Below are 22990 nucleotides of genomic sequence, written 5' to 3' on the forward strand. Positions count from 1 at the left end.
TGTAATACAAAAATCATTAAAATTTAAATGGGAATACGCTGGACATGTAGCTAGGAGCGATCTTAACAAATGGCACAGAACAATTCTAACCTGGAGACCATACGAACACAAAAGACCCAGAGGCAGACCTTCTATGAGATGGACAGATGATCTGAAACGAACTGCCGGGAAAAATTGGCTACAAGTAGCGTACAACAAAAAACAATGGAAAGGAAGACTTGAAGAGGCTTATGTTCAGATGTGGACGTGAATGGCTAGACGAAGAAGAAGAAAAAGAAGATCATTTTTGGAAAAATATTGCAAGTTTGATATCCCGGATGAATCCACGTTGAGGAAATCAAGTGTCGACTATATATAAATCAACAATGATCCAAATACGGTCATGCGTGATAATTATTTTATGTTATTGTTGACGAAACTACAGACGCCTGTGGAAGATATATTATTCATTTGCTAATTGGCTCACTAGAGAAACATGGTCCAGGAAACTCATTTTTAATATCTTCAAAACAACTTGAAAAAGCCAACAGTTTGACCGTTACACGATTCATTCAAGACACTTTGACAAACTTCTTTTTGACAGATGCCATTCCATTAAATAAATTTGTGATCTTCTTATCAGATGCTGCCCCATATAAGATGGGTCAGAATTTAAAAATATTTTATCAGAATCTTTTTCATATTACTTGCTCAGTTCATGGAGTTAATAGAGTTGCAGAGATTATAAGAACCCAGTTTCCTCTTGTGAACGAATTAATTAGCAATGTAAAGAAAGTGTTCCTCAAGGCTCCTTTGCGAGTTCAAATACAGTGGAACTTGGATATTACGGCCTTGGTAGTTACGCCATCTCGGTTGTAACGTCAATTTTTAATAGGTCCGGCTAAAAACTATTCAATAACATGATTAAAAACCCGGTTTTAGCGGCTTAAAATAAAGTAACACTCATCTATAGCGTCATAAAATTTTACAGTAGGTTGTCATATTTTTATTTTATGAAGAAAACAGTTCAATGCGTTTCCGGTTTTGCGACATTGCTGCTTCCAAGAATGTGAGAAAGTTAAATCATCCCTTCTGTGTACAGTTATGTGACCTTAACAGTTCTATGATTTCTCATTTGTCAGTACCGTCCTAACAGTCAAATTTTTCTGTTTCAGATTTTAATTTAGTAATTAGCTTTTTATTTTTTAATATGGCAAGTTGTAGTACTAAAAGGAAGGTTTTGCCTATTAAAGGTAAAGTGCGTGTTATAAGAACATTTGAAAGTGTCGAAAAATTACTGATGTATGTCGGCAATTTGGACTTGTTAATTCGAATGTCATCTTGGCTCAATCCTAAAAAGCAAGGATATAATTTTAAAAGCCTTTAAGAAGACGGAGAAAATGTTAGAAAATTAGAAAGCGCGCTCGTGGCGATGTAAATTCATTAAAAAATAATATATCTAATGTACCTAATATAGCAATAATACTGTAATAAAATTTTCCCTCGTTAAAATTTCAATTTTCTATACCTCTCTTATAACGTCACTCTGATATAGCGTCATTTTTTTAATGGACCCTTCAATGACGTTATAACCAAGTTCCACTGTATACAGGGTGTTTCATTAATAATTGTCCATATAGTAACTGGAGAAACCTTTACACAAAATACGAAGATTTAACCTAAAACACTTAAATAAAATGTGGTTCCTTACTGAGTTACAGGGTGTTTTATCTAAAAATTAAAAAAATATTTTTGCTCAGCATTTTAAAAATATTTAGCGTATCATTTTCATACTTGGCAGGAAGTATAGGTACTGTACAAACTACTAAATTATGTTAAACAAACGTTTCTGGCTATTACCAGAGGCGTACAACGAGGGAAAGTGAATGGTTGACCCTTTCCAAATTCTACGCCACTGGCGGAATTGCTATTTTAGTTCCATTTTTGGATTCTCCAATACTTTCTATGAAAATAGTATACTCTTCATTCGTAACGATACGTCATTAGTTTTCGAGATCTTTGAAGTTAAAAATGAAACGACACAGTTATTTTAATCAGTGTATTGTGTCGCTTCATTTTTAATTTCAAATATCTCGAAAACTAATAATTTCATCGTTACGAATCAAGAGTATATTATCTACATAAAAATTATTGCAAAATAAAAAAATTACACTAAAATAGAAATTTTGCCAGTGACGTAGAATTTGGGAAGAGTCAACCAGCCACGATCCCCTGTCGTACGCCTCTGGTAGTAGCTAGAAACGTTTACTTATCTTAATTTAGTAGGGTGTACAGTACCTACACTTTCTGCTAAGTATGATAAGGATACGCCAAATAGTTTTAAAGTACTGGGTACAAATAATTTTTAAATTTTAATCATATTAATCATATCATAAATTAATCAAAATAACTGTGCCGTTTCATATTTAACTTCGAATATCTCGAAATCTTATGACTTTATCGATACCAAAGAAGAGTATATTATTTACGTACAAAGTATTGGGGAATCTAAAAATAGCACTAACATAGTAATTCTTCCAGTGGCGTAGAATTTGAGAAGGGTCAACCATCCACCATCCCCTATCATACGCCTCTGGTAGTAGCTAGAAACGTTTGTTTATCATAATTTAGTAGGGTGTCTAGGAGTCGCACTTTCTGTTAAGTATGAAAAGGAGACGTCGAATAGTTAAAATGCTGAGCAAAAATAGTTTTTAAATTTTTAGATAAAACACCCTGTAACTCAGTAAGGAACCACATTTTATTTAAGTGTTTTAGGTTAAATCTTCGTATTTTGTGCTAAGTTTTCTCCAGTTACTATATGGACAATTATTAATGAAACACCCTGTATAGAGATAGGCTTCGTGACGTACCGCTACCCCCCCCCCCCCAATCTGTATTAACTCGATGGGGGACTTGGCTAAGTGCAGCTATTTTTTACGCTGAAAAGTATGATAGAATTAAGGACGTAATAAACGACTTCTCAGTTTCTTAACAGGCTCTTATATCATCAAATACAGTTTTCGATAATAAGGAGGTGCATAAAAGTCTAATATTTATTAAGACGAATTATAGATTTATCCCGGAAACAATTACGTTACTAGGATAGAAGTCGCAACTTCTAGTTGATTCTGTGGAACTAATTGAAATTTTTCAGAAGGAATGCCAAAAAGTAAAGGGCGACATTGGTTCAAAAGTTTTGGGAAAGCTTAAGCAGGTTTTAGAAAATAATGAGAACTTCAAAATGATTCAGAATGTAGCATGCATTTTTAGAGGCCATTTTGATATAGAAACGTGTATTGATGGAAACCTGTTTCCAAAATGAAAATCTGCGCCTATTACCTCAGTAGATGTGGAGCGCAGCTTCTCTTTACATAAACATATGTTTTCTGATAAAAGACAAATATTTACCCTACAAAATTTTGAAAAATATTTAGTTGCTTAGTATTAATGTTGTTTGTTTTTAACTCATTATTAGGATAGTTAAATCAATTATAATACAGGGTGTCCAGAAACTCTACCGACAAACGAAGACAGGAGATTCCTCAGATAATTTTAAGACAATTTAACCCAATTCACCTAGTCCGAAAATGCTTCCTAAGGGAGCTAGAGCTCTTTGAAGATGGCGCCATGTAATTAGTTTTTCTTAAATACCTCCAGAACGCTTCTATTTAGAAAAACGAAAATTTGTATACATATTTACTTTCCAGAAATGAGTCGATTCCATCCATTGCGAATTTATAGTACCGGTCATAGGCGTCCGTTTTGGGTAGGACAACGAATATGTTATCGCATGACTTTTTTGTCTTTAACTTTTAAGCATTTTTGATACTGGATTATTAAATTGTGAGGTATTTTAGTACTAAAAGGTACTCTTACTTTAAGTCGGTAGGACACACCGTTTTCTAGAAAAATCGATTTGAAAGTTTTTGGTTTTGGGAATTTGAAAAAAAAAGTTGAAAAAAATTAATAAAAAAAACGATGTATTTTACCAACTTAAAGCAAGAGTAACTTTTAGTACTCGAATATCTCATAATTGAATAATCTAGTGTCAAAAATACTTAAAAATTATAGATAATAAAGTTATGCTATAAACTGACTGTTGACCTACCCAAAACGGACGCCTATGACCGGAACTAGAAATTCGCCATTAATGAAATCGATTAATCTCTGGAATATAAATAAATGTACCAGTTTTCATCTTTGTAAAAAATTTTTTTTTAATCTTTTTTTTGAAATTCAAAGAACGAAAAATTTTCAAATCGATTTTTCTAGAAAACGGTGTATCCTATCGACTTAAAGTAAGAGTACCTTTTAGTACTAGAATCCTTAAAATTTAATAATTCAGAGTCAAAAATGCTTAAAAATTAAAGACAAAAAAGGTAGGCGATAAAATAACCGTTGCCCTACCCAAAAAGGTCGCCTATGACCGGTACTTGAAATTCGTAATGGATGGAATCGATTCATTTCTAGAAAGTAAATAAGTACACCAATTTTCGTTTTTCTAAATAGAAGCGTTCTGGAGGTATTTAAGAAAAACTAATTACATGACGCCATCTTCAAAGAGCTCTAGCTTCCTTAGGAAGCATTTTCGGACTAGGTGAATTGGGTTAAATTGTCCTAAAATTATCTGAGGAATCTCCTGTCTTCGTTTATCGGTAGAGTTTCTGGACACCCTGTATAATTATTGCTTTAATTTATTTATTACATATTTTCGACGAATCCTTACATATATTTAAAAAAATCCTGACATAAATATGTACATATTTTCATACATTTTAAGTACTTGGTTTAAGTAAGCTATCGCGGCTAGTGACAATCGATTTAGCGTATAAAAATACTATGAAAAAGACTACAATCTTGCTGTATATAACGCATTTCGAGCTTTTCGGCGAATAAACAATATTATTTTGTTATTAACAAAATAACAACACATTTTGAGTAATCGCAACTACGCGCATTCGATTCAGCGACCAAAAATACACCCGAGAAAAACTTAACACTATCAATTTATTTACAGGGCTTCTCATATAGTTCCTGAAAAACACCTAATTTTACCATATTTTGTTAATAACAATTAAACGCACCCCATTTGGGCTTCCAGACCACTTCCATTGGATTCAGCGACCCAAAAAACCTATAATACCACCATCAAATCGCGGCGAGCTAAAAGTGCCCACAGAACCACTATGTTGCGACTAGACTATTTTAAGAGGTCTGTATCTCAAGGTTATAAAACAAGACTTACATCATTTCAAAAATATTACTTACACCACTTTGGCTTTATCACCCTCAAATAGAAATCTTACTTCAATTGAGTTGGCAACTGGCCTAAGCGAAGTCTGAGTTGAAACAGTATAACCTAGACTTAGAAAAATATGCAAATAAAAAAGTATGAAATATGCGCATAAATATGCAGTATTTTATGCAAAAATATGCGGTATTTTATGCAAAATATGCATATTTATCTAGAAAATATGCATGACAATATTTACAATATTTTTTATTTACAAAAATACTTACAATATTATAAATACATAACATTTATGTTAACATATAAATATTATTTTGAATTGTGGTAACAATAGATTATCAAATGATGTTCAAAATTTTCTAATAAAAACTTATGGCTTCTATCTGAATACATGTATTTGTAAATAGAAAAAGTTCTTTCGACATCAACTGATGTAACTGGGGCATTTTTCAAATTTACTATAATAGATGGTTCTAAATTAAGTGATTCGGAAAATGTCCCAGCTAGTACTTGAACCACTTCAGAAAGAACCTGGTAACCACTATTTTTTCCAAGGTTACCTTAAATTGTTGAAAAATTTCCTTTCCAATAGTACCTTTAACGTTTTGACACAATGACTCAAATTTTTTTATCAAAACTGTACTGTCTAACAATGATAATTTGGAGGATTCTAATTGAGTTAGAGTTTTCTGGACAAAACTATGTTTAATTTGATTTTATGAATGACAGTTGCTGTTGGAGGATGTTATTTTGGAAGGCTTGCTTAGCTTTCAATAAAGATTGGCAACTATTATGCGTTAAAAGGTTAATTTTTTTTTAATCAACAAAATGATCAGCATAGAAATTAGCTGTTTCCAACCATGTTCCCCAACGTGTTAAAATGGGTTGCGGTGGCAGTGGAACAGCAGGAAGCATATATCTGTAACATTGTATTCTTACAGGTGATTTCAGGAATACCTTTTTGATGCTCGCTATTAAACTGTTAACCAGTGGAAATTTTTTTCTTATTTCCTCCGCAACTCTATTTATTCCATGCGCTAAACAAGTGACATGTATTAAGTTTGGATAAAATATTGTTAAATTTTCTCCTACTTTCACCATATATGGTGCGGCATCAGATAAAATAAGCAATAATTTATCATTAGGCACAGCAGCAGGAAGAAAAAAGTTTGCTAATGCTTCTTGTAGAAACCGTGATATTGTTAGAGCGTTGGTTTTTTGCACTTGCTTACAGGAAATTAAATACGATTTTGGAAAGGTTTCATCGCTAAGTACACCAATCAATAAGTGCACAATGTATCTTCCTGATGAGTCAGTGGTCTCGTCCACACATATTATGTAATAGTAATTATTACCTATTTCGGCTTTTATGTTGTGGATAACTGAGGAGTAACACAAATTGACATTATTTCTCTTTAGAGTTCGTTCACTGGGAATGTTTTGCTTGCAATAATTTTTTAAAAAAGAACTAAAGCTTTCATTAGATAATTTTGAAAGCGGTATATTAGAAGATACTAATGCACAACATAATAAGTCTTCGTTAAAAGTTTCTTGTTCGGTTTGTTTTTTGGAACTTGACTGGAAGCACTTGGACACTGAAGGTTGATATTTTTCACCGGATGTGGTTTTTACTTTTTTAGCTAAATGTTTCGCGGTTCTGACATGCTGATCTATTTGAATTTTTTTTTTCACATGAAATCTAAAAAAGAATATAAATATTCTATAGTTGTACCCATTTTAAAAATGTAAGATTGTAGAAATAAACTAAAAATGAACCGTTTTTGCATAACAATTAAAATATTTAAATTAAATCAAATAAAGATCGGTGTAGTAATCTTAAAAACGTCAAGAAATGGCTGTGCAAGAAGGAAGAACCCCCAAATATTTACAAGAGGCTCTTGGTCTTTTCTGTTTACATTTAAAGAAAAAATACTGTGAGCATAATTTAAAAGCACTTAATTAATGAAGTCCAAAATATGATATGTTTTTGTTTTTAGCAAAATTAAAGCAAACTATGCTATTGTTAGAAAAAAAAATGTTAGTGACCTTTCAGTAGACTATTGAATGATTTGAATTTTAAATAGGTATCCTATTTTTTATCGCAAGGAGTTTAAAAAATGCTTGAAAAAAAAATACATCGATTTATGTATGTACTTACGGTTTAGCCTCACCATGAGCAATAAATTTTATCCATATCCATAGATAGCTCTTTGTAAGGTTTTATCCAAGTTGAAACATTGCTTATTTTTGTCATTTTCAAAGCACAATAAATATTGGCAATTAGAAATTCACGTTCTTTACGCCTCCAATTTTACAACAAAAGTGAAACTGACCGTCAAAATAAAAGTGTTTACCTAGAGACATAAACTGGCAAACAAAAACCCTTAATTCCAGGACAAAACGTGACAAAACTATATGCCGCTGTCTTTTATAAGTTACTATCTATAACCAAGAATTTGAATACCAAGTGATTATAAAACAAAATTAAATATTGGCATTTTCATGCTATCTATAAGTTTGAATATAGAAATATATAGTTAACACCAAAGTTTCAAATTATATGCACTTACTCTGCTCACTTTTATAAAAATATGCAAAATTTTACATTTTTGCATTTTTTATGCATTATATGCAAAATATGCAATTTGCATATTTGCCTAAGTCTACAATAACAAAAAGCACAAGAATCGACCGTAAAGGAGGTAATAGAAGTAATAAGAGACCTAAAAACTAATAAAAATGCTGGAGAAAGCGGATTGCCAGTAGAAAAATTCACAAAAGATGATTTATTATAAAATTACTTATTATAAAAATATGGGAAAACGAAAAAAATGTCAGAGCAATGGAACACAGCATTCATCTGTCTAATTCACAAGAAAGGTGATGAAACTGTCTGTAAAAATTACAGAGGATATAAGTAAAGTAGATAAAGTAAAAATAAAGTTACAGTCGAACCCGCTTATTGGAATAGCCTTTGTACCAGGCAAAAATATTCTTATAACCGGGATATTCTAATAACCGATCATTGGTGGCTAGTCGAAATAAGTGTACCGAATATACGTAATAATATTATTTACATACTATGCCAATGTGTAGTTTTACATACTATGCCAATATGTAGTTTTACATACTATGCCAATATGTATATCATATATATACCTACATAACCAGTATATGTAAATGTTTTTAGGTCTTTTACGTCAATAATACAGTAGTGTAACTACTACTTATCTATGTATGTGTTAAATACCAAATTACATTATATTATGCATGTGAATGAATACAGTAGCAGTAGGTAATTAATATAAAATGTATGCAATAATATGTAGATACGTAAATATTTTCTTATTAAAATGCATATAACAAAATTACTTATTTTTTCTTGAGAAATTATCGGTAATATAGCTTTTTGTATTGTTAATCCGTGTGGTCATCCTTAATCCATTGGTTGAATGGAACTTTTATTGGCGGCAAGAAATGGATGAATTTAACAAAGCCATAATTCGCATCTTGCAAACAGGTTGGTAAATACTCTCTGGGTGAATTCTCAATAAACTGCTTGTAACAATTTTATAGCAGGCAACAGTGTCTTTGTGTAGACAAATAAAAATTACTTTATGACCCATGCATTTTTCGGCTAAAGTTCGAATTGGTAGGTACTCGTAACAAAGTAATAAATATTTATTACCCTAATAATATCTAATCCAGCACTACAGGCCCTTGACGACTGACGGACTGACCATAATACCAAACATAATTTAAATTTTTAGTAAATTGTAAAAAAAATATCCGTTGACCTGCAAAATATGCTAATAAGCGGTATTATCTAATTAGAACCTATTCCAATAAAAGGATAAATTTATTAAGGAGTAAATGGAAACGTTTCGGGAACTCGAATTTATATTCCATAAACCGGGATATTCCTATAACAGGGATTCTAATAAGCGGGTTCGACTGTATCTCTGTACTTTCAAATAAATTCAATAGTTCAAATACTAATTGCTGTTTTTAAAAATGCACAGACCTGTCGATTAGTATTTCAAATCGAAATTTTTTACATTCAATCAAAAAGTATACAGGGTGCCCCAATTTATAGATATGACGTCATCGTTGATTTTTTTAAATGGCAACACTGGTATTTTGATAGCTTTTCTGATAGAGTCTGTAAAGTTATACAGAACTGCCAAATATCAAATTTTTACTCGCTACCGTTTAGAAGATAATAAAAAATAACAAAGTTATAAAAAACAAATAATCAAATAATTGAATTTAAGTATTTCAACTACGAAAATGCTCATAATGTTGCCCATTGACTATTTGACAATATCTTAGAATATCCTTAAAATTGGGCAACATTATGATCATTTGCCTAATTGAAATAATTAAATTCAATTATTTGATTAGTTGTTTTACATAACTTGGTTATTTTTTATTATCTTCTAAATGGTAGGGAATAAAAATTTGATATTTTGCAGTTATGTATAACTTTACAGACTCTATCAGAATAGCTATCAAAATACCATACCAGTGTTGTCATTTAAAAAATCAAAAATGACTTAATATATCTAAATTGGGACACCCTGTATACATTATTATTGTATGTAAAAAATTTATTTCGATTTTAAATACTAATCGACACGTCTGAGCATTTTTCAAAACAGCAATTAGTATTTCAACTATTGTAGGCGAACGAGAGATACCCCTAAAATGACCAGGTACTGACCAAGGAGAGGTGAATGGCTAATTTTATTCATACTTTATATTTTTAAAGGCGCTGAAAACGAAAATGAGGTTTATTTTGAATTTTATGTGGGGGAACATTGTCAAAATCGCAATTTTAACCCAAAAATAAAAAAAATACGTTTATTTTGCGTTTACCTCGCTACACCTCTGTTCAATTTTAACATTTTTTTCTGAAATTTTTACAGTATATAGCTATAACCTTTCTGACGACAACGGTACCTGCTTTAAGCTTTAATTCTTATTCTGATAAAGATTATGAATGTTTCAAAGGAAAAGGTGCGAATTTGTGCATTGCAAAGTTTAATCGCAAAAGTTAAGTGACGAAATTTAAAATTTAGCCTTTGAATCACGTTTATGTTAAAATAGAGAGTACAAAGAAGTTTTCTGGAAAATTTTATATCAAAATGTTTTATAGAAAAAAAAATAGTGCAACTTTTATTATCGACATTAGAAATCCCCAATATAACGGTTATTTTTCGAGATACTGACCATGGGTGGTGAATGGCTAATTTTGGTCTTATATTATGTTTTTAACGGTGCTGAAAACGAAAATGAAGTTTATATTAAATTTTAGGTGGGGGAATATTGTCAAAATCGCAATTTTAGCATAAAAATTAAAAAATTGAAATCACGTTTTTTTGCGTTTAACTCGCTACAACTCTGGTCGATATTACCATTTTTGTCTAAGGTTTGTCCACTATATGCTGCTCACTTTTTTGAAGACAACGGTATCTGTTTTAAGATTTTAGTCTTATTCTAGTAAAAGTTAGGAATCTTTTAAAGTACAAGGTGCAGATTCGTGAATTGCAAAGTTTAATCGCAAAGGTTAAAAGGCAAAATTTAAAATTTATTTTATTAATCACGTTTATGTTAAAACATAGAGTACAGAGAAGTTTTCTGGAAAGTTTTAGTTACAAATGTTTAATAGAAAAAAAATGGCGCAACTTTTAATATAGACATTATACATCCCCAGAATAACGCTTATTTTTCGAGATACTGACCATGGGAGGTGAATGGTTAATTTTGGTCTTTTTTTGTTTTCGATGGTGCTGACAATGAAAAAGTGGTTTGTTTTGAATTTTATGTGACGGAACATTGTCAAAATCGCAATTTTAACCTAAAAATAAAAAAAAAAGTGAAGTCACGAATTTTTACGCTTAACTCGCTACAACTCTGTTCCATTTTAATATTTTTTTCTAAAATTTCTACGGCATATATTTCTTACTTTTGTGAAGACTTTGAAAGTAACTGTAGTCTTTCAGTCTTTTTTTATAAAAGTTATTAATTTTTAAAATAAAAGGTGTAGATTCGTGAATTGCAGAGTTAAATCGCAAAAATTAAGTGACAAAATTGAAAATGTATCTATTTGATTATGTTTATGTTAAACCATAGAGTTCAAAGAAGCTTTATGGGGAGTTTTAGGTCTAGATGTGTTATAGAAAAAATATGGTGCAACTTTTAATTGTAAGAAAAAGTGGTTCAACTGTTTTTATTTTTAGAGCAAAATTGCGATTTTGACAATTTTCTCCCACCTAAAATTCAAAATAAACTTGATTTTCGTTTTCAGCACCATAAAAAACATAAAATAAGACCAAAATTTGCCATTCACAACCAATGATCTGTATCTCGAAAAATTAGCGTTATTTTGGGGATTTATAACGTATATGTTAAACGTGGCACCATTTTTGTTCTCTATAAAACATTTTGATCCAAAACTTTTCAGAAAACTTCTCTGTACTCATGTTTTATTTTTGAATTTAATTTAAAATCTATATTTCAAATTTTGTCAGTCAAATTTTGCGATTAAACTTTGCAATTCACGAATCTGCACTTTGTACTTCAAAATTTTTTTAAACTTTCACTAGAATAAGACTAGAAGCTTAAGGTAGAAACCATTGTCTTCAAAAAAGTGAGCGATATATAGTGTACAAACATTAGAAAAAAATATTAAAACGGACCAGAGTTGTAGCGAGCTAAACGCAAAAAACGTGATTTATTTTTTTTAATTTTAAAATAAATTAAAAATTTAAAATTTAAAAATTTAAAATAAATTTCATTTTCGTTTTCATCACGGTCAAAAACATAATTTAAGACCAAAATTAGCCATTTTCCACCCATGGTTATTATCTCGAAAAATAAGCGTTATATTAGGGATTTCTAATGTCGACATTAAAAGTTGCACTATTTTTTTTGTAAACAACATTTTGATCTAAAACTTACCAGAAAACTTCTTTGAACTCTCTACTTTAACATTAACGTGATTAAGAAGCTAAATTTTAAACTTCGTCACACAACTTTTGCGATTAAACTTTGCAATGCACAAATCCGCACCTTTTCCTTTGAAAAATTCATAACCTTTATCAGGATAAGAATAAAAGCTTGAAACAAGTATAGTTCTCTTCAGAAATGTTAGAGCTATGTATATACTGTAAAAATATCAGAAAAAAATATAATCGAACAGAGTTGTAGCGTGGTAAACGCAAAAAATTTTATTTCATTTTTTTTTATTTTTAGGTTAAAATTGCAATTTTGACAATGTTCCCCACATAAAAATCAAAATAAACTTTATTTTTGTTTTCAGCAATCTCCAAAAATATAAAGAATGAATAAAATTAGCCATTCACCCCTCCGTGGTCAATATCTCGAAAACTAAGCGCTTTTTTGAGGGTGTCCCGCGGGTGTATTGCATTTATTTGAAATGACAGAGATTATTTCATTCATAGGAGATTCTGACCAATAGAAAGCTACAGAAATAAAAATTAAACTGATAATTTTTGATAATATCCCGTCGTCAAGTATATTACGTCAGATGCCCTTTGTTGCTACGAAAAAATACATTCGGTGACATTAATGACAATTGTTTTAAAAAAGTGATAACTTTCAACCGTCAAATATTTATAATAACTGTGTGTTTAATTGTACTAATTTGTACTTACATAAATAAATTACAATAAAATTTTGGTTTTGAACAGTTTTATTCATGATCTCTAAAATTATTATCGAATTTTTGCCCTCGTGACACTTTTACATAATTTCACTCGCCTTCGGGTCGTGAAATTAAAACTGTCAAAGTGTCACTCGGGAAAAATTCGATAGTTTTAGAGCTGTTGTGCAATTACCTACTACTGATAATTTTATTATTTTTTATTATCTTGTAAATGGTGGGGAATAAAAATTTGATATTTTGCAGTTATGTATAACTTTAGACACCCTATCAAAATAGCTATCAAAATGCCAGTATTGCCATTTAAGAAAATCAACGATGACGTCATATCTCTAAATTAGGACACCCTGTATATATTATTATTGTATGTAAAAAAATTCGATTTGAAATACTAATCGACAGGTTTGAGCATTTTTCAAAAAAACAATTAGTACAACTATTGAATTTATTGCAAATTAAAGACTCAATCTGTATAATAAATAACTATTGTTTCATGATTTACAGTACACTTATAAAAATTTACTTGAGATCTTACAAAAAATATTTTACAAAAATATTCAAACAACTCTTACTTTGAAGATGTTTTTTAAGCCCTTCCACCGACACTTCTTTTAAATTCTTCACCCCCTTTCTCTGCGGTTTGCAAGTTATCATAGTCACATCATGCCCTCGTGCAGCTAATTCCGATGCAATTCGATACCCCAAACTAAAGTGACTATGGGCACAATAACTAAAAACACCCAGTATTTTGTAACCTCGAGTTAACGCAATGCTGCACACCAAAAGTGCAACGACTGCAGCGAGTTTCATGTTGAGACGATTATCCGCGATGCACTATGTATTTTTACACTGTTGCACTCACTAGTACGATGGGTTATTATCTTCGAATACTTAAGTAGTTATAACGGTCCAGATACTGTCCGATCGGCTTAAGTTAAGCTGGTTCGTAGATACAAGGGGTATATCATAAATAAAGAGCGATATCATAGTAATTCAATATTTTATCAAGCTAAATACAAATGAATAATATAAGGTGAAGTTGTACTGGAACCAGAGGCGGCTGAGTGTGCGGTGCACACGGGCGCCGGGATGCTGGGGGCGCCGAGCGCCTAAGAGCGGGTCCTTTACTTTGTTTCAACATAAAATATGCTTTCATAATCACAAAGTTGTTCTTTTTTATTCATCTAACCGCTAAACAATTTCTCTCAAAAAGTATTATTTACTCATGTACTCAAACCTGTCAAATTTCCTCAACCAAATTTTCAACCTTACCTCATAGATAAAAAAGTTCATTTTTACTTAAATATTTTTAACAGATTTCGGTAGGTTGTTCCGACGCCGTGACATCATTTAATATTGGCTCCCGACATCATTTAATATTGTATTATTTGCATCTGGATTTTTGTTTACATTATAAGCTGTGACCTCGTACGTAGAGGGGATATTTACAAATTCGCTAGCGCCAGTAGTGGCAAGTCTGTAAACGTTTACCGGAAATTTGACATAAATGTCAAAGTGATTAATTTAAAATTAAAATTAAAAACATTAATTATAAAAAATATTAGTTGGTCAAAGCTGTGGTATATATTTTTACCTTAAATATACTTACGTCTTAAATACTGAATTTAAGTTTTTTTAATGTTCCGTAATATGTAATTATAAATTAATCTTAGCGCCATCTACACGATAATTGTGAAAGTATCCGAAGTAAGAAATTCATATTTTATCAATAGAACGTCAAAATGATTAGCAAAATCTTAAAAAAATCGATTACAATTTAATTACTTTTTTGCGTTGTAAATATTAAGCGATAACAATTAAATAATAAATTTAAAAATTACCGGTAAAAGTTGAATTATTAACCGCTAGGAGCGACACCAGCGAAGCTCAGAGCGTATAAGCGTACCTAATGCCCTATGTACTAGTACTAGATAGGTACCTATTCGACTCTATTTTGACTGCGCGTCTACCAAAGGCCGCCAGGGCGTCGACTTCACACGGGCGCTACATGGGCTAGAGCCGCCTCTGACTGGAACTTAGAGGTAACTGGGCCCTAATAATTTCATAATCTAACATTTTACACTTCCCGCGCAATATAACATGATAGCTATCACCCCAAAGCTTCCGTAGCATCTAGTTCTTATGTTCTTGTTATGAGTCTTGTCTTTTTAAAAGTCTTTAACTGAAGAGGTTGAGGAGTGGGGAGCTGTTTGTCTCGAATTGGTCATTCAGAATTATATCTGTATTTTTCAATTCATTAATTTCCATAGATTCGAAAAAAGATAGCTTAATGCCTTTATTTTGAATAAGCAGAATTTGAAACTCTTCATTGAAAGAATGATTATGATCTAGAAGGTGAAGTGCGTATGTAGAAGTGTCTGTTGTTCTATTGTTGAAAGCCCTTTGGTGTTCTGCTATACGTTTGTCAAAGGTTCTGCCTGTTTGACCGATGTAAGTTTTCGGACAGTCACCACAAGTTAGTTTGTACACACCACTCTGTAGTTGCTTTCTCTTTCGGCTTTTATTGTTCTTAATATATTTGCTTAAGTTGTTGTTAGTTCTGAAAGCTGGTGTTATTCCTTTCTTTTTTATGTATCTGGCTGTTTTTGTTGTTATTTTGCCAGTATATGTGAGAGAGCAGAAGGTATTGGGTTCTTTCTGTGGTGGTGGATACACTAATTTCAGGGCTTCCTTATGGAGTTTTTGGTTTAAAATTTTGTTAACTGTTTGTTCGTTATAGCCATTGTTTACTGCTATTTGTTTAATGATGTTTAGTTCTATCTCGAAATTGTTTTTTGTCATGGGAATTTCAGTCAGTCTATGTATCATGCTATGGTAGGCTGCTAATTTGTGTTGTGTAGGGTGGGATGTATAGTTGTGTAAGTATGGGTATGTTTATGATATACGGAGAACTCATGTTTGTTGTGTTATCTGGTAATCGTTACATCTAGAAAGTTTATGGAATTATTTTGTTAAGTGAATTAATGTATGATAGAAATTGGTCAAGTTGTCTGTTAGTTCCTATAAAGTACTAATCATCTACTAATCATACTAATTAGTATGACCATCAGTATCTCCACCAATATGAGAACTGTTTAAATACGAGATGTTTAAAAATTGTTGATTCAAGTTGGTTCATAAATATATCTGATAGCAATAGGCTTAGAGGATTATCCATAATAAGTCCTGCACTGTTGTTTGTGTATATTTGATTATTGAATTCAAAATAGTCTTGATTTATGCAAATTTCAAGAAGGCTATAACGAACAAACAGTTAGCAAAGTTTTAAACCAAAAACTCCATAAGAAAGCCCTGAAATTAGTGTATCCACCAACACAGAAAGAACCCAGTACCTTCTGCTCTCACATATCGTGGGCATACTGCAAAAACTGACCAAGTCGAATATCGTGCTTTCGAGATAATTGATGTTGAATATTCTGTAATTTTATTTGAATTTTTTTTAAATCATTTTAAAAGGATATGCATTTTTTCTTTCCAGGTATTAAATGGTTGAAGTTAGTGATTCTAAATAGCTCTAAAAATCGCAATAACCTTTTTGTTTTCCGAAAAAAAATTGACTTGGTCACTTTTTGATGTAGAAATTTGCTCAAATTTAAATCATAGTCACAAAAAGATGATTATTTATCAATAATAAATCACAAAGAAAATACTTTTAATTTTATTTATTTACAGTGTAAGGCTGAAGTTTCAAATAATAGTACATTGTTTACCGGGTAGGAAAAGCTTAACATTCCTGGACGACTGTGAAGATTGCTAAGTCGAGGCGCAAGCCGAGACTTAGCAACACAGAGTCCAGGAATGTGGCTTTTCCTACGAGGTAAACATACTATTTTTCCGCAAATCGTTTAAAATTCGACAGATATTGATTGATTTAAAAAAAAACGCGATAATTTTATTCCCAAATAAATGGTGCTTTGAAATTCCTAATAAAATTACTTGGGTTACTATGGAAACGTATTGAGGTTGAATTGTCAAACTTGACGCTTATAAATTTAATTGCTGGTGTTCTCGAAAGTAAAATGATAAGTGATGATGAAATTTCCATTCCTGGGACTCCTCCAGAGCTGGTTGAGGCAGTGAATACTGCTTCATTAGAATTATTGCCAAAGAAATCAAGAGAAAAGTACGAAAATGCATACAGACGTTTTATGGATTATCGCATGAGTAAAAATACGAGTTCTTTCTCAGAAAATGTTGTAATGGCATACTTCCTAGACCTTTGTTTAAAGATGAAATCTTCAACATTATGGGCCAATTATTCAATGCTGAAGTCAACCCTTGCACTTAAACACAATGTAGATATATCTACATACTCAAAACTTCGTTCTTTATTGAAACGGCAAGCTCAAGGTTATAGGGCAAGGAAATCTAAGATTTTAACGAAGGAAGAAATTGAAAAATTTATCCAGGAAGCTCCAGATAAAGAAAATTTAATGATTAAGGTAATTTACAAGGTTTTAATAGCAATGTGTTTTCTATCATTTATGTAGAACACTAACAACTGTACGGAAATATCATTTCCTTACAGTAAGGAAATGACATTTCCTTACAGTAAGGAAGTCCTGACTTTTTCTTCAAGAAATTTTGACAGGAATGTCAAAATTTCCTGGCGATTTGCGGAAAAAACTTTTACTTTATTTTTTAAATTGTAAAATGATAACAAAAATGTAAAGGTTTCTCTACTAGAATTAATCTGAATCCGAATAGGAGAAGTAGAGCTAATCTGAATCCGAATCGGACAATACTGATGGCTCTGGAGCAACAACTTTCCACTCTCTGAGGGTATTGACTGATACCCAAGCATGGAATTCAGAGGGAGTTGTTCCTGTCTACACAATTTTAGAAGATCCTGCTTTTTAAGTTAAGAAATAGGAATATCTTTGGAGTAAAATAGTAGTTGAATTTCTTTTATAAAATTTATAACTCGTTTAGTACGACCAATTACATTGAACATAAGAAAGTCTGGATCACTATAGTTGTACTTTAAATAAAATATATTGCGGTTTGTCTTCTTCATATCACATACATAAAATTTTTAGCCAATTAACACGATTTCAGTTTTCGTCAATGGTTCTATTTTTAAGAGTACATTAGCAGCTAGAGTATTTATATCAAGAAAATCATTATACCTTAAAATCCTCTACTTTATATGGATCACATTTTTTGTTTCGGCCAATCTAAAAATGTGTAACTAATCATGCATAGTGCACACTGGAACATTATTTTTAGCATTTTCTATGGCACTGCATATAATCTACTTCCATGTAAGAATGCCCAGATTCTAAAAAATTATGCTGCACAATATTTAAATTGCTGTTTTATTTGATAAAATGAAAGATTAACTTAATATCTATTTTCCAACACGTGACCGTTCAACAAATAAACATACAACGTATAGATCAAACTAGAACATAGAAAAGTGACCAAGTCATAATATCCAATTGTCGCAGTTCAATGTTGACATGAATAAAATATGAATCATATTTCATGCAAAAGTGACCAAGTCAACATGTTCATTTCTTCCAGTCTGTTGATACGCATATCCAGACATAGACATTTGTATGTTATGTGTGTTGTGGCATCAAACCTTATAATTTTGCATTGGGTATTTTTTCAGGTATTCGGTTAGTTCTTTGGAGTGACTTGGTCACATAACTAAAAATCAATAAAAATTGACTTGGTCAGTTTTTGCAGTATACCCACGATATACTGGCAAAATAACAACAAAAATAGCCAGATACATAAAAAAGAAAAGAATAACACCATCTTTCAGAACTAACAACAACTTAAGCAAATATATTAAAAATTATAAAAGCCGAAAGAGAAAGCAACTATAGAGTGGTGTGTGCAAACTAACTAGTGGTGACTGTCCGAAAACTTACATCGGTCAAACTGGCACAACCTGTGACAAACGGATAGCAGAACACAAAAATGCTTTCAACAATAGAAAAACAATCACTCCTACATACGCACTTCACCTTCTAGATCATAATCATTCTTTCAATGAAGAGTTGCAAATTCTGCATATTCAAAATAAAGGCCTCAAGCTATCTTTTTTAGAATCTATGGAAATTAATCAATTGAAAAATACAGATATAATTCTGAATGACCAACTCGAGACAAACAGCTCCTCACTCCTCAACCTCTTCAGTTAAAGACTTAAAAAGGCAAACACATTGTAAACTATATCACTTGAGAAAGGCACTCTGCCGAAACAACTGTAGTCACATAGTTGTAATAAATTTTGTGGAAGTATAGAAAACAAACGTTTTCAGTGTTTTATTGTTCATAGTATATGATTGGAACTTTTTAACCAACGTTTGCACATTTTTTTGCTTATTTTGCTGTATAAACACATTTTTACTCAAATATACAAAATACCGTGAACACTTTAGATTATTGTATAATTCCTATGCACTTTTCGTCGTACCCGTTTATTTTATGTTTTAAAACTGCTCTCGATATAAAAATCAAGTCACATTCTTTACATTCTGGCAGCAATCCACATCCCTGAGGGAACATATTTAAATATTTTAAGGAATTGCGACTTAAACAAAATTCACTTTGAGCCTCAGTAAACTGTACATATTAAATTTACATACTGCGGAAATCGAACCTCAACTTTTCGGCATCTGTGCAAGTTTATATCAAAGGTAAACGTGGAGTTACTATAAAAATCTAAAATAGCGATTTGGCAGATTTGTATGAAATATACACACGAATCTGATAGACCAGGACTAATGAAAAATACAGATATAATTCTGAATGACCAACTCGAGATAAACAGCTCCCCATTCCTCAACCTCTTCAGTTAAAGACTTTAAATAGGCAAACCATTGTAAACTAAATCACTTGAGAAGGGCACTCTGCCGAAACAGCTGTAGTCAGATAGTTGTAATAAATTTTGTATCAGTATAGAAAACAAACGTTTTCAGTGTTTTATTGTTAGATAAAATGAACTTCCATCAAGTAACGGTCGAATCCATCAATTATTTTACAAAAATGTTTAAATAAATCTTACTTTCAAGATGTCTTTTAAATCCTTCTACTGACACTTCCTTTAAATTCTTCACTCCCTTATTCTGAGGGTTACACGTTATCATAGTCACGTCATGCCCTCGTGCAGCTAATTCCGATGCAATTCGATACCCCAAACTAAAGTGACTATGGCCACAATAACTAAAAACACCCAGTATTCTGTAACCCCGAGTTAAGGCTACGCTACACATAAAAATAGCAACTATCGCAACTAGTTTCATGTTATCACGAAGAACTAGGACACACTGTGTATTTTTATAGTATAGTAATAGTTCGACAAGTTATCTCCGGATATACTAACTAGCTAACGGTCCAGATACTGTCCGATTAGTTTAAGTTGGTTCGTAGATAAAAGAGGTGTATATCATAAATAAAGAGCGATATGACCAGTGTTGCCAATCGGCGGATAATTATCCGATTTGCATACCTTTTTGAGAGTTGTCGTATCTTCTTCGTATCTTTAAATAAATCGGATATTTGCGGATATTTTTCAGTGTATCTACCATCGACTAAAACTTTCTCATCCATATATTCCCAACACCAACAACACACTGATTTTGTTTGGTTCCACCCAAATTTTTATACTGGATGAATGTTAGTGACATCCGATACTTTTCATCTTTTGACAAAAGGGACATGTGCCAATTCTTTTGTTTAGAATTTAAATGCACAAGTGCGTCCACTTAAGGCATACTAATCCAATTCAAATTTCAAAAACCGTCTGCCGTCCGATGTTATTTAGGAGTTTTTAGTTTTTCGTCTTTGTATGCAGTGCTTAAGTAAACTTCTGTCAGAAATACTGTCAGTTATTCTGTGAGAAAATATTAAGTTTATTAACATAAAATTGTGCAGGAAAATGCATTTGGAATAGTGGTTTTAGAAAAATTTACTTATTTGAAACTAGCAATATCTACTAATTAACTCAAAAATTCTTCAAATTGTTTGCTTATAAAAATTATTTAGTCTTGCATTAAACGTTGAACGCACCACGGGTATTATGGATAATAACCTTGATATCTTAATAACTACAAGACTGTCAAATACATTTCTATTGTTTTAGTTGTAATAAATCTTTAGTTGTTAAAAGAGCGTAGGCGCAAAATTTCGGACCAATAATCTTTAAACGTATTCAATTTTTTCGAATCCTGAGAAAACTAATAAATATTTTTGAAAAATTTGAACGCAGAATGAAAGATTACATTATTACCGAGGGCCGAAAGTCCCTTAAAATAAACAAAATGTTTTTTTTTTTTTGAATGAGATATTTGAAATTAAAAATCACACTCAAGATTCTCTTTTCCTTTCACCCCTGTAACTTATTAGAATAAAAATTATAGAAGTCTTCAGGGATTTTCGGCCCTCGGTAATAATGTAATATTTCATTCTGCGTTTAATTTTTTAAATAAAACTTATTAGCTTTCTCAAGAATCGAAAAAAATAATGCATTTTAAAAGCATTGACCAGAAATTTTGCGTCTATGCTATTAATGTAGCTGTAGTTTTTTTTGTATTGATTTATTTATTCTTAGTCTTAATTTACCTACTTTACCTACCTTATTAGAATTTAACACTTACGATAATACAAAATACAAATAACATATTGTAGCGTGATTAGTGTAATTACTTCTAATTACAATAAAACTAGCTGTTCGTAATTTATATACGACTTGTTTTTTTTATTTATACAAGTTTACTTTACAAACTTTAGCTTAAGACTAACCCTATTTACAAATATGTCCTATTTATATATGCGATACAGATATTCCAGAAATATCTATATATCTCCAGCTATGTCCATGTGACCGCTTGCACGTCATCGGCGCTGCATCGGCGTATCTCGAAACATCGATAGTGTTCTGTCTGTGCTAAGACGGGAGCTGGTATACGAGGGTAGGTCAATAATTATTTTGTTACACTGCTCCCCTCTTAAGATCTGAGCGTCCCGATCAGCAACTCTAGATGGCCCAGGATGGCGGAATCTACAGGATTCTCCAGCTCTGCATACACCCCTAGAAAAGAAGTAACAGTCTACTGTCTTTGAAGGGTATGACATCTTCGGGTTCATGCAACACACAGTAATCCATACGCCAGTTTCTCTGAAGATCACTTCCAGCATGCTTCTCACAATCTTCCAATCCAGATTTTCTACTGCATGGCCAATTTTTGGTAAAGCCAAATCTTTGATGTCATAATTACAGACCATTTTCTTCAAATTAGTTAGAGCACGCCATATGTTCTCGTAGCTTGGCGTGTCCGTATAAGACTTCCTGGTCACTATATACAGCAAAGATCGAGGACCATCTTCCAATCGCAATACTCTTCCAATTTTAGGTTGTTGATTCCTTAACTCGTCCAGGCGGCCGAACTTTCTATTGAATACGGACGAGATTCCTTTAGTCATCTCGAGGTCTTGTGCAACACAGTGGGCTAGAGAGACGTTTTCTGGAACACCAAACAGATCTTGCTGAACTTCTGTGGTCACGCCGAATCTAGCACTCTTTCTTTCTGCGTAATTTGACATAAATTCCTTAAAACTTGGCTGTGGTGCATCTTTCATCTCCTGTTGGAGGACTCGGGCTTCCTCTGTTTCATTTGAGCCAGCATATGGTGCAAGACGATTTATGTGAATAACTTTTGGTTTACCGTTTGGTAACTTCTTAATTCTGTATATTACGTCATTTATTTTCTTCTTAACTTCATACGGACCTTCCCATTGTCTTTGCAGTTTAGGACACAGGCCTCGACGACGTTGTGGATTATAAAGCCAGACAAGATCACCTACTTTGAAGCTTTCATTCTTGCAGCGAGAATCATATTGATCTTTCATTCTGTCACTGGCTATCTGGATGTGTTGTCGGGCAAGTTCATGAATGTTGTTCATTCGTAACTTCAGGCGGTCTACGTATTCTTCGCCTGCAACATATTCCTCGGAAGGTCTGCAGCCAAACTCTAGGTCGCAGGGCAAACGAACTTCACGACCCAACATCAGGCAGGTTGGTGTTTGACCTGTAGTTT

General features: G+C 32.1%; 1 protein-coding gene across 3 annotated transcripts in view; it reads right to left on the minus strand.

Moving 5' to 3' along the window:
- The window catches only part of LOC114338372 (UDP-glycosyltransferase UGT5), a 69006-nt gene extending 48727 nt beyond the window's left edge, over positions 1–20279 (minus strand). Inside the window, exons 1-2 of one of the 3 annotated variants that reach the window (XM_050662927.1) lie at positions 20143–20279; positions 13490–13672 (exon numbers count right to left, since the gene is read on the minus strand). In XM_050662927.1, the coding sequence (XP_050518884.1) occupies positions 13490–13672; positions 20143–20197 (238 nt within the window). In that variant the 5' untranslated portion in view covers positions 20198–20279. Of the gene's footprint in view, positions 1–13489; positions 13789–19959 lie in introns of those variants that run through there. The other 2 variants (XM_028288960.2, XM_028288959.2) reach the window with 2 other exon arrangements.
- Between the last annotated feature and the right edge of the window lie 2711 nt (positions 20280–22990).

The sequence above is a fragment of the Diabrotica virgifera genome, chromosome 9 (genome assembly GCF_917563875.1).
Source record: "Diabrotica virgifera virgifera chromosome 9, PGI_DIABVI_V3a".
Classification (NCBI taxonomy): Eukaryota; Metazoa; Arthropoda; class Insecta; order Coleoptera; family Chrysomelidae; genus Diabrotica; species Diabrotica virgifera.